General features: G+C 39.4%; 1 protein-coding gene across 1 annotated transcript in view; it reads right to left on the minus strand.

The window, feature by feature from the left end:
- CSMD3 (CUB and Sushi multiple domains 3) overlaps positions 1 to 12,368 on the minus strand; it is a 1,177,406-nt gene that overhangs the window by 115,912 nt on the left and 1,049,126 nt on the right. Inside the window, exons 56-58 of the mRNA XM_040431881.1 lie at positions 10,113 to 10,289; positions 7,921 to 8,100; positions 4,960 to 5,133 (exon numbers count right to left, since the gene is read on the minus strand). Of these exons, the coding sequence (XP_040287815.1) occupies positions 4,960 to 5,133; positions 7,921 to 8,100; positions 10,113 to 10,289 (531 nt within the window). The remainder of the gene's footprint in view (positions 1 to 4,959; positions 5,134 to 7,920; positions 8,101 to 10,112; positions 10,290 to 12,368) is intronic.

Consider the following 12,368-nt stretch of genomic DNA (forward strand, 5'->3'; position numbering starts at 1 on the left):
AAAGGGGCCCATATTCCAAAGAGCACCTTTCGGATTTCACTGGTCATTTTTTACAGAATTTGATTTCAAACTCCTTACCACACATTTGGGCCCCTAGAATGCCAGGGCAGTATAACTACCCCACAAGTGACCCCATTTTGGAAAGAAGACACCCCAAGGTATTCGCTGATGGGCATAGTGAGTTCATGGAAGTTTTTATTTTTTGTCACAAGTTAGTGGAATATGAGACTTTGTAAGAAAAAAAAGAAAAAAGAAAAAAATCATCATTTTCCACTAACTTGTGACAAAAAATAAAAAATTCTAGGAACTCGCCATGCCCCTCACGGAATACCTTGGGGTGTCTTCTTTCCAAAATGGGGTCACTTGTGGGGTAGTTTTACTGCCCTGGCATTTTCCAGGGGCCCTAATGTGTGGTAAGTAGGTAAATGACCTGTGAAATCCTAAAGGTGCTCTTTGGAATGGGGGCCCCTTTGCCCACCTAGGCTGCAAAAAAGTGTCACACATCTGGTATCTCCGTATTCAGGAGAAGTTGGGGAATGTGTTTGGGGTGTCATTTTACATATACCCATGCTGGGTGAGAGAAATATCTCGGCAAAAGACAACTTTTCCCATTTTTTTATACAAAGTTGGCATTTGACCAAGATATTTCTCTCACCCAGCATGGGTATATGTAAAATGACACCCCAAAACACATTCCCCAACTTCTCCTGAGTACGGCGATACCAGATGTGTGACACTTTTTTGCAGCCTAGATGCGCAAAGGTGCCCAAATTCCTTTTAGGAGGGCATTTTTAGACATTTGGATACCAGACTTCTTCTCACGCTTTGGGGCCCCTAGAATGCCAGGGCAGTTTAAATACCCCACATGTGACCCCATTTTGGAAAGAAGACACCCCAAGGTATTCAATGAGGGGCATGGCGAGTTCATAGAAATTTTTTTTTTTTGGCACAAGTTAGCGGAAATTGATATTTTTTATTTTTTTCTCGCAAAGTCTCCCTTTCCGCTAACTTGGGACATAAATTTAAATCTTTCATGGGCTCAATATGCCCCTCACGGAATACCTTGGGGTGTCTTCTTTCCGAAATGGGGTCACATGTGGGGTATTTATACTGCCCGGCATTCTAGGGGCACTAAAGCGTGAGAAGAAGTCTGGAATATAAATGTCTAAAAAATATTACGCATTTGGATTCCGTGAGGGGTATGGTGAGTTCATGTGAGATTTTATTTTTTGACACAAGTTAGTGGAATATGAGACTTTGTAAGAAAAAAAAAAATAATTTCCGCTAACTTGGGCCAAAAAAATGTCTGAATGGAGCCTTAAAGGGGGGTGATCAATGACAGGGGGGTGATCAATGACAGGGGGGTGATCAATGACAGGGGGGTGATCAGGGAGTCTATATGGGGTGATCACCCCCCTGTCATTGGTCACCCCCCTGTCATTGATCACGCCCCTATAAGGCTCCATTCAGATGTCCGTATGTGTTTTGCGGATCCGATCCATGTATCAGTGGATCCGTAAAAATCATACGGACATCTGAATGCAGCCTTACAGGGGGGTGATCAATGACAGGGGGGTGATCAGGGAGTCTATATGGGGTGATCACCTCCGTCATTGATCACTCCTCTGTAAGGCTCCATTCAGATGTCCGTATGTGTTTTGCGGATCCGATCCATGTATCAGTGGATCCGTAAAATTCATACGGACCTCTGAATGGAGCCTTACAGGGGGTTATTAATGACAGGGGGGTGATCAGGGAGTCTATATGGGGTGATCACCACAGTCATTGATCACTCCCCTGTAAGGCTCCATTCAGATGTCCGTATGTGTTTTGTGGATCCGATCCATCTATCAGTGGATCCGTAAAATTCATACGGACCTCTGAATGGAGCCTTACAGGGGGTTATCAATGACAGGGGGGTGATCAATGACAGGGGGGTGATCAGGGAGTCTATATGGGCTGATCTTGGGTGATCAGGGGTGAATAAGGGGTTAATAAGTGACGGGGGGGGTGTAGTGTAGTGTAGTGGTGGTTGGTGCTACTTTACTGAGCTACCTGTGTCCTCTGGTGGTCGATCCAAACAAAGGGGACCACCAGAGGACCAGGTAGCAGGTATATTAGACACTGTTATCATAACAGCGTCTAATATACCTGTTAGGGGTTAAAAAAATCACATCTCCAGCCTGCAAGCGAACGATCGCTGCTGGCAGGCTGGAGATCAACTCTCTTACCCTCCGTTCCTGTGAGCGCGCGCGCCTGTGTGCGCGGGTTCACAGGAAATCTCGTGTCTCGCGAGATGACGCACGGATGCGTCCAGGAGGAATGAATCAACCACCTTCCGGACGCATCCGTGCGTTAGGCGGTCGGGAGGTGGTTAAATGTATACTATTTGCATTATGTAGACCAAGTTCACATCACCGTTTAGATTTTCAATCTTCTGATCTGCCAGAAGAACAGAAAAATAAAACAAAATGTATTCATTTATAAGCATCAGTTATGATCATCAGTTTGGGTCTCTCCTGTCAGAGATCTATTATTTTTAATGGAAAAAAAAAACACTTTTTCAGGACTTTTTCTCCCGTTTAAAATAACAGATCTCTGATGGAAGTGACACAAACTGATCATAACTGATGCTCAAAAAAATGGATCAGTTATTTTTGATGAAACTGATGCTAATGGAGCATATCTAATTCTCAAAATAACTGCTCCATTTTTTTCTTTTATTATATTAATCTCTTTTATAACAGAACAGTGATATGAACCCGGCCTACGTGTACGGCCACATAGTCAGGTTTCTGCATGCAGTTTTACAAGTTAAAATCAGGAATGCATCATACTGTAAGAGGAGAAAAAGTATAAAGGACAGATAGAATATCTCCAGCTTTTTTTTTAAGTCACTCCTGGTTTTGGCTTCCAAAACTACATGCAGAAACCTGACCCTTATATTGAATTTAGTTTGAATTTTTTCATAGTCTATTGACCCAAGAAATAAATTAATGACATTTTGAAAAAATGCTTAGTTCTGTCTTCAGTCAGTAGTTGAAAATGGATTATTTCTGTTTGCTTCCCATGAATAAAAGATTTTCATTTCACCAGAAGCATAGCTAGGCCTTCCTTTGTCTGAGACAAATATCCAGTTTGTTGCTCTACAATCTTAAAACTATACAATATTGTAGTGGAAAAGGTTTCTTGTTGCAACCTCCCCTGGCATCTGGAGTGCAGCCAGATTCCCCCCACTCCAGTTTTGACTTCAGTTTCAGTATCTTGAAGGAACATTATCAGAAAAATTAAATACAACATAAGGGTGCGGCCATACATACTGAAAATGTTGTGGATTTCCCCTGTGGATTAGCACAGTATGCTTACCTATTAATTCTTGGCCGCTACCATGGTCAATATTCTATGGTTCCCATAAATTTCTGTCTCCTAGACTCCAAAGATAATACATTGTTTCCACAAGGGACTGCTACAGCCAACCACAGGCTTCTGCAGTCACATGGGTCAAAACATCATCGCTAGAGGCCATGAAATAGATGATTGAGGACCACAGAAATCCCACTGTGGGAATGGCAGATTATTGACTAGGGTTGAGCGAACCTGAGGGGTTAATTGTGCGGATCACAGCCCCCTGTAAGAAATCGGGTGCTGCCAGGCAGCAGGGGGCCGTTATGTCCACAGTTCTTAGTATATTCTAACTTGAAGCGTCCCCATCACCATAGGAACGCCTCTGTGCTAGAATATACTGTCGGATCTGAGTTTTTACGATCGTGAAAACTCAGATCTGAAAAAGCTAATACTATTATTTTCATTATAACCATGTTATAACGGAAAATAATAAAGTGAAGTTCGGGTCCCCATTGACTTCAATGGGGTTCGGGTTCGGGTCCAAGTTCGGATCAAGTTCGGGTCCCGAACCCGAACTTTTTTTTAAAGTTCGGCCGAACTCCCCGAACATCTAGGTGTTCGCTCAACTCTAATGCTGACATTTATTTTAAAACATTATTCACATAAGCAAGATCTGCAGCAAACTCTGCACCAGAAACCACATTATTTGGTTCAGCTTTGTACCTGAGGATTAATCACTGTAACTTTCCCTGTTGCTTTCAACAGATTTGCTGCATAAATGTGCTGCTACAAATCCCTTGGTAATTTTTGGTAGAGGTAAGGAATTTTTGGTAGAGGTAAGGAAATTGATGATAAAGAAGTTCAGTTTGACCCCAATTTGCTAAAAATTCTCATCAAATCTGAAACTTTGATGATTTGATTTGAGCTAATTTCTCAAAATGGAAATTTTTCAGATCAGAAGGCAGTATAGATAAAGAAGGAGGATTGCATGACTCCAGGCGGTGTCTGAATTGAATACACCCCCCAGCAGGAATTTTCGGCCAAAAATTGAACATTTTTCGGACCATTTCTTTTCTAAACAAAAAAAAAATCCTAAGGTGCACTTAACCCTTAAAGAGGCTGTGTGTTGCCACCATCAGCCATTTGATTACCCATAGCCATATAGGTCACTGTCACTTTATGATTACTAAAGCTGTCTTCATGTTAAAAAGCTTGAAATTAGTTGCATAGAATCCTGGGAAACCTCAGAGTGTGATACATAACTTTTCATGGCAATCGGAGCACTTTCCATTCAGGTTGAATTTTTTGGACCCGAATCAATCAACTGATTGAGCCAAATTAAGTCTGAATCGAATTTCAAGAAATTGCTCAGTACAATTTTTAAACAATTCCTTTGGATTAAAGTCATTTACCAAGTATAGATATACCGTAAAGGTAATCTCCATAAAAGTAAAAAATAAATAAATACTAGACTAAAATTAGATGTTATTTCTAGGCAGTTCTGCAGTAGACTTTAAATTGGCTTCAATATGAAGTGATGATCACATTTCATAATGCAAAGAAAGCATGATAAAAAAAAATAAAAGAATCAGGAAACACTTGAATATTACTTACGTAAACACTGTGGAACTTCTCCACTCCAGGTGCCATTGCCAACACAGGTCAGCACTGCAGGGAAGGACAGTTCATAACCCGGAAAGCAGGCATAGCTAATACTAAAACCCCAGTCAAAATTTGTTCCCTCATGCCTTCCATTAGAAACCTGAGGTGGATATGGGCAAGTAACAGCTGCAAGAGGACAAGACAAAATATAAGTTGGCATATTTGACTAATATGACCTAGCATTGTTCTCATTCAATATATACCACAAAAATTTAACAATTCACCCAAAAGTGGATTTCTCACCCCAGACACTTGTGATAGGATATAAATGATATTGAAGTTTTATGACCTTATTGTGTTGCCAGAGGAAGTCTGACTGCTTGAACCACCACCTATGGCTAAAGCAAAGGAGCTGCAGGATTGCATCTTCAGAATAAAATAAAGGTTTACAAAAGCCTATGTACCAAAAAATTATGTGCTTTTGTGTGCCTCAGTAAAATGATCTGTCAGGGCCTTGGGCCTTACTTGCATGTTGGGCTTCTACAGTCCTGATCAAAAGTTAAAAAAAATCATATTTAGCATGGCTGCATCTTAACAAGGTTCCACGTAGAGCTTCAACATGCAACAAGAAGAAATGGGAGTGAGAGAAAACATTTTTTGAGTATTACATTTAATGAAAACAACGAATAAACTGAAACAGGCTGTTTTTCAGCTGATCAAAAGTTTAGGACCACACCTCAAAAAAAAAACGAAACCCCCCCAAAACAGAAATCCAACTTCTAAACATAAACTCAGTAATGAATAGCTCCGCCGTTATTGTTTATCACTTCCAAAATTTGTTTCGGCATCCTTGATGGAAGCGTTTCCATTAGGTGAGTGGGAACATTTCTCCAAGTGGTGAAGACGGCCGCACGAAGGCCATCTACTGTCTGGAACTGTTGTCAATTTTTGTAAACTTCCCTTGCCATCCATCCCCAAAGGTTCTCAAATGGATTTAGATCAGGGGAACATGCATGATGGGCCAAAAGAGTGATGTTATTCTCCTGGAAGTCCCTTGTCCTGCGGGCATTGTGAACTGTAGCGTTGTCCTGTTGAAAAACCCAGTCGTTACCACACAGACGAGGGCCCTCAGTCATGAGGAATGCTCTCTGCAACATCTGGACATAGCCAGCGGCCGTTTGACGCCCCTGCACTTCCTGAAGCTCCATTGTTCCACTGAAGGAAAAAGCACCCCAGACCATTATGGCGTCCCCTTCACTGTGGCGCATAGAAAACATATCAGGTGGGATCTGCTTGTCATGCCAGTAACGTTAGAAACCATCAGGACCATCAAGGTTAAATTTTTTCTCATCAGAGAATAAAACTTTCTTCCACCTTTGAATGTCCCATGTTTGGTGCTCTCTTGCAAAGTCCAAACGAGTAGTTCTGTGGCGTTCAAGTAGACGAGGTCTTTGAAAACGTTATTTGTTTTTGAAGCCCTTCAGTCTCAGATGCCGTCTGATGGTTATGGGGCTGCAGTCAGCACCAGTAAGGGCCTTAATTTGGGTCGAGGATCATCCAGTGTCTTGACGGACAGCCAATTGGATCCTCCGCCTCAGTGCTGATGAAATTTTTTGGGGTCTTCCACTTGACTTTTTTGTTCTATAACCCTCAGGATCATTTAAGAAATTCCAAATGACTGTCTTACTGCGTCCCACCTCAGCATCGATGGCTCGCTGTGAGAGACCCTGCTTATGCAGTTCAACAACCCGACCACGTTCAAAAAGGGAGAGGTTTTTTTGCCTTTGCCATCACAACGTGTGACTACCTGACAGAAAATGACAATGAATCCACATCTTTGCACAGATTTGGCCTTTTAAAGGCATGTGGTCCTAAAATTTGGATCAGCTGAAAAATAGCCTGTTTCAGTTTAATCGTTATTTTCAATTAATTGAATGCTCAAAAAATGTTTTGTCCCACTCTCATTTCTTCTTATTGCATGTTGAAGCTCTACTTGGAACCTTGTTAAGATCCAACAATGTAAAATATGATTTTTTGCCAATTTTTTCAAGTGGTCTTAAACTTTTGATCAGGACTGTATGATGGATCAAGGTGGACTATCAATTCCTGAGGATAGAAGATCAATATTAAAGGAGTGGGCAAACGCTTTAAGGTTGCAACAGTTGGACTGCTCCTACTCTGCAGTCCTACTTAAATGGGTTATGCAACTTTTTAAAAAATAGAAATAAAAACAGCTGCAAATGTTATAAAATAAAGAATATATCTTTCTCGCTTCTTCTTTTCCCTCGCGATCCAGCAGGTGGTCCAGTGGTCCTCTCTATCTTTGATTAAAACCAACCAGCATCATGTGCTATAATACTGGCATCATGTCACAGCACTAAGCTAGAGAAATTACAGGACATGATTACTGCGGCCATTGATTAATTCCAACTATAGCAGGCTGGCCGCTTGTAAACCAAGATCAGAAGAATGCATGAGCGCCAGCACTAGGCCACCATGGTTAAAAGGTGATTGCTCATTCCTCTTTGTTTTGCTTTATGTTCTTGCAGTTGTCTTTAATTAATTTTTTTTTTTTACAAATTGGATAACCCTTTTAGCATCAAACCCTATGGTGATCTTTCGATAATCAGTCTTGCTAACCTAATATAACAGGGGATCGGTGGAGTAGAGTAAATAATCTCTGCACAATCAGACAACACAGGGTTTGTTTGTAAGGTATTTTCAGTGTAAATTGTTTACCTTGTAATCGTCTTTTTGACACTACATTAGAATGTGTCTTTACTATAGTGGTACTAAATCTGTCCAGTATCAAGCAATCACATAGTTCTCTCCTATATGCTAGAGGAAATCTATAAATGTCGTTTTGCCAGTTTTCAGCTTTGAATATCTTATATGAAACTAATGTCTACGGCCGCAGAGGAAAAGAAGTAAAAGGTGAATTGAAGCAGAAACAGAGAAACAGTAAAATCTTACCCTTACAAACTGGGATAACTCCACTCCAAGTCCCATTACTTGTACATGTCCGTGTAACTGAACTCTTGGGATCCATTGTGTATCCAGGTTGACAAATATATGTAACATTCTGTCCAACAATGTAATCTTCTCCATACTTGATACCATTGGCTGGGACACCTGGGTCTCCACAGCTAATGACTGTATATGAAATTACAGAGAGTTACAATTAATTCAATTCATTGTCTAAGTGAGAGTCATTTGATTTTTATAGAATTTCAAAATGGGGGCCCTTTTATTTGATACAGAAATGTTCATGGCCACCACTGAGTAGTGCTTATTACAAATAGCAATCTCCATCTAGTGGTGGTAGCAGGTAAGTGGGTGGAAAAGTGAGTTTGTTTATCTATGTTAGGCCGGGTTCACATCATAGTTATGGATTCCGTTATTGTTTTCCGTTATAATATGGTTATAGCGGAAAATAACGGAATCCATAAGACGGAAGTCAAAATGGAAGCCTATAGAGGTATTCAATTTTGATCCTTCATAATACAAGTTTATGGGCAGCATAACGGATCCGTCCTGGTTGCCATTATTCAGGAGTCCAATCCTGCATAACGGAAACCAGGACGGATCCGTTATGCTGCCCACAGACTTGTATTATGACGGAAGTCAAAACGGAAGCCTTTAAAAGACATTCCGTTTTCATCCATCATAATAGAAGTCTATAGGCAATCATAACGGATCCGTCTGGTCTCCGTTATGCAGAAAGGAAAAAAAAAGTCCTGTTGAAAGGACTTTGTTTTCCATCTTGCATAACGGAAACCAGACGGATCCGTTATGCTGCCCATAGACTTCTATTATGACGGATCAATTCAGAATGACTTGGCTACCGTTTTGACTTCCATCTTATGGATTCCATTATTTTCTGTTCAAACCATGTTATAACGGAATGCAATAACGGAATCCATAACGGTAATGTGAACAAGCTCTTAATGAGTTCACTTTAGCTTTAAGACTTTTTCAAAAAGTAGCAAAAAAGTTCCAATGCAACTCCAGATGGATGGTGCAGAAAACTGTAATAACATTTCTAGACAGAAGCATTAGGTTTAAAGATAAGCCAAATTTAACAAATGATGGGAAACAGGCTTCAAATATTATCCTATAGTATATTTGAACCTTTCAGCCCTAGTGCTCATTTCGTTTTTGAATTTACATTTTCACTCCCTCCCTTTCTGGGGCCATAGCTCTTTTATTTTTCCATTCACAAAGTCATATGAGGGCTATGACAAGTTACTTTCATTTTTCTAATCAATATGATTATGGGGATACAAATATGTATAGTTTTTCTTGCATTTTTATACTTAAAAAATAAAAACCTTGAAAAATAAAAAAAAAATTCTCGCCATATTCAGAACCTTAGAACTTTTTTGTAATTATGTATATGGAGCTGTGTGATGGCTCATTTTTTGCGGGGTGATCTGTACTTTTCATCAATACTATATTGGAGTGTGCAACTTTTTGATCAGTTTCTATTGAATTTTTTTGTGGGAGGAGAAACCTGGCGAAATGGCCATTTTTTTCCGTTTCGTCATTTTTGGTATAGGATAAATGCTTTTATATTTTAATAGTATAGAACTATAACAAGCATTCATTAGATTGGCGCTCTCATGCACTCGAATGCATTAGCATTGGAGTATATAAGAAATACACTGTATTCCTGTATATACACTGTATTCCTATGGAGCAGTTCATTCTGGAGGACTGAAGCAGCCGCGCAATGCATCTGGCTCCCCCGATCTCCCTGAGCGCATCCAGATGTTGTGGTCATGTTTGATCACAGTATCTGAATGGTTAAATGTCCACAACCTGCATTACTGCTGGTCGCAGACATTAGCCGCGGGGGTCTGCTATATGGAACAGCAGGCACTGACGGCTATTGCGCCTGCCGCACTCACGATCAGGCGCCTTCTTTAAAGTCCCCGCCAGCGCAGTACATGTACGGTGCTGGTCGAGAAAGGGTTAAAAAGCATTTATTGGAAAAAATATATCAGCTTATTGAAATATGAAATATTAATGCATTTATTATCTACCAAGAAAGAGGGAAACCAAAAACCAGCATATTTACTACAAATGTTATATGCCATTTAATTTTTGCCAATTTTAGCCTCCAAAATATCCCATGCCTGAATTCTTTATACCATCATACTCACTTGTGCAGTTGGGCAGTGCCCCTGACCATGTGCCATTAGCTGTGCATTGTCTAACGTTTGATCCAGAAAGTATATAACCATCCACACATGAGTATATCACAGAGCTGGAGAAAGTTGTTCCATCGACACGAAAGACTCTTCCATTTGCCGTGGTTCCAGGATTCCCACATTGAACAGCTATAGTACAAGAAATAAGTAAAATAAATAAATAAATAAATTCAATAGATATACAGGGGAAAATAAAAACCTATATAAATGAAATACATATTTATTTAAATTCAATGAAATACATATTTAAATAACAATAAAAAATAAATGCAAAACATAAAATAAGACCATAGTTAAAAATAAATAAATACTTTATTTAAATATATAGATAAATAAATCTTGAGAACAAAATATTTTCTGTAATTTCCTTTGTTTTTTATTTTTGTTTTGTTTAGAAAGATTTCACTTAATTAGCATGGTATATATTCATCACCTCTACAATGTTGTCATACAGTTGTTGTGTGTTTGCCTATGTTTAGACTGTGTGGTGACAGGGTTGTCCAGCATCAATTTTGCACATGCCACACTAGTCGGTCCAGCTATTTATCTGACTACATTTAGATATCTAGCTGTCACTCTTGTTATTGACAACTTAGCAGTGCATTGTGTGAATAAGCATACATAATTCATTTAGCTCCATTTATGAATGTTTTCCAAGCTCAACTACACAGAGAAAAGATGGGACGTCATTACACTGTAGAATGGATAAGGAGTGTGAAGAATGAAACGTTTCAGATTTTTTTATGACAGTTTGGCACATTTTTCCTGAACAGTTTCTGGAAACTTAATGATCTAGAACTTAATTGTTAAAATACATTATTTGATTAATAATGGAATAAAACATTGAAATCAATTTGGAGCTTGCTATTGCGAGGTAATTTGTTTGAATGGAAGGTAATTGGAAAGATACAATACCTAATGTGTTGACTAAAATAAAAAAGATTTTAAATTGTCCAATGTATCTAATTATAAGGACAAACTAGGTCACTTTAATTAAAATGATATATGGTTAGTTGTACAATGTGTGTGGTTTTGATCTATTCCCCTTCCTTCCCATCAAGACAAAGTTTGTAGACCATTGCAAATGGGTCATCTGCCCATTTCTCCATGTATCATAGAGTACATCAAGGCCCATACTGAAATAGTTGCTGTAGACCACTTTGGTGCAAGCCATAGCTATCAGTGTCTTAGACAGTTCATTTTCAGACTCCCCACATGTTACTATTGATAGATCCAAGGGTGGACTGACCATATTAGGTAGTAAGGCAATGTGGAAGGTCCACAGCCAGTGGGGACCCATCCTCTGTATTCAGTAAGAGAACACCTTAAAGCATAACTGCCATCAGGATAATTCATATAAAAACACTAATACTGCCTTGTAGGGTTGGTCCAACTGATTTAAATGACACAATTTTTGTGAAAATTGGCTGTGTCGTCCCGGTTATCAAACTGGTGTAAAGTAGAACTGGCTTAGTTGCCCATAGCAACCAATCAGATTCCACCTTTCATTTTCCAAAGGAGCTGTCAAAAATGAAAGGTGGAATCTGATTGGTTGCTATTGCCAACTAAGCCAGTTCTACTTTACACCAGTTTGATAAAAAAACTCCAAAATTGTTTTAATCTTTATGCAAAAATGAATTCAGTAAAATTAGAGGCATCAAGCTGAGGCAGATATCAATTTAATAACAGGATCAACCTTACCAGCTAGTATGTCTGGTTTAATAAGGTTGATCCTGCTGATGAGAACTCTTTAAAGGGTTTATTCAAATAATAGCCATTCATAACATATGTCTAGGATATTCTCTAAAAGGTGGGGATCACCAACCTATTGCTGGAAACAAAGACCTATCTTGGGCTTACACACGGGGGTTTATTTATGACCAGATATATTCCACTTTTGTGGCATATATCTGGGGTATATTCTGTCAAATACCATGGTGCAGCAGAATCTGCGACTTTTTTCCCACTTATGCCAGGTCTAAAAAAGTGGGCATTATGTTGACGGGGAAGTACCATTTATACGTACAAAATGGTCTAAATGTAAGTCAACTAGGAAGCTATCTTACACTTAGAACCAGCGCTGGATGCACTGAAGTTATTTAGAGGCTCGTGCCTCTACACAACTTCGGTGATCCACGACCAGCTACAGGACTTATTAAAACCAGCGATTTCTTCCAAATTGGCTAATAAATTTGAATTGAGCACAAA

The sequence above is a fragment of the Bufo bufo genome, chromosome 5 (genome assembly GCF_905171765.1).
Source record: "Bufo bufo chromosome 5, aBufBuf1.1, whole genome shotgun sequence".
NCBI lineage: Eukaryota > Metazoa > Chordata > Amphibia > Anura > Bufonidae > Bufo > Bufo bufo.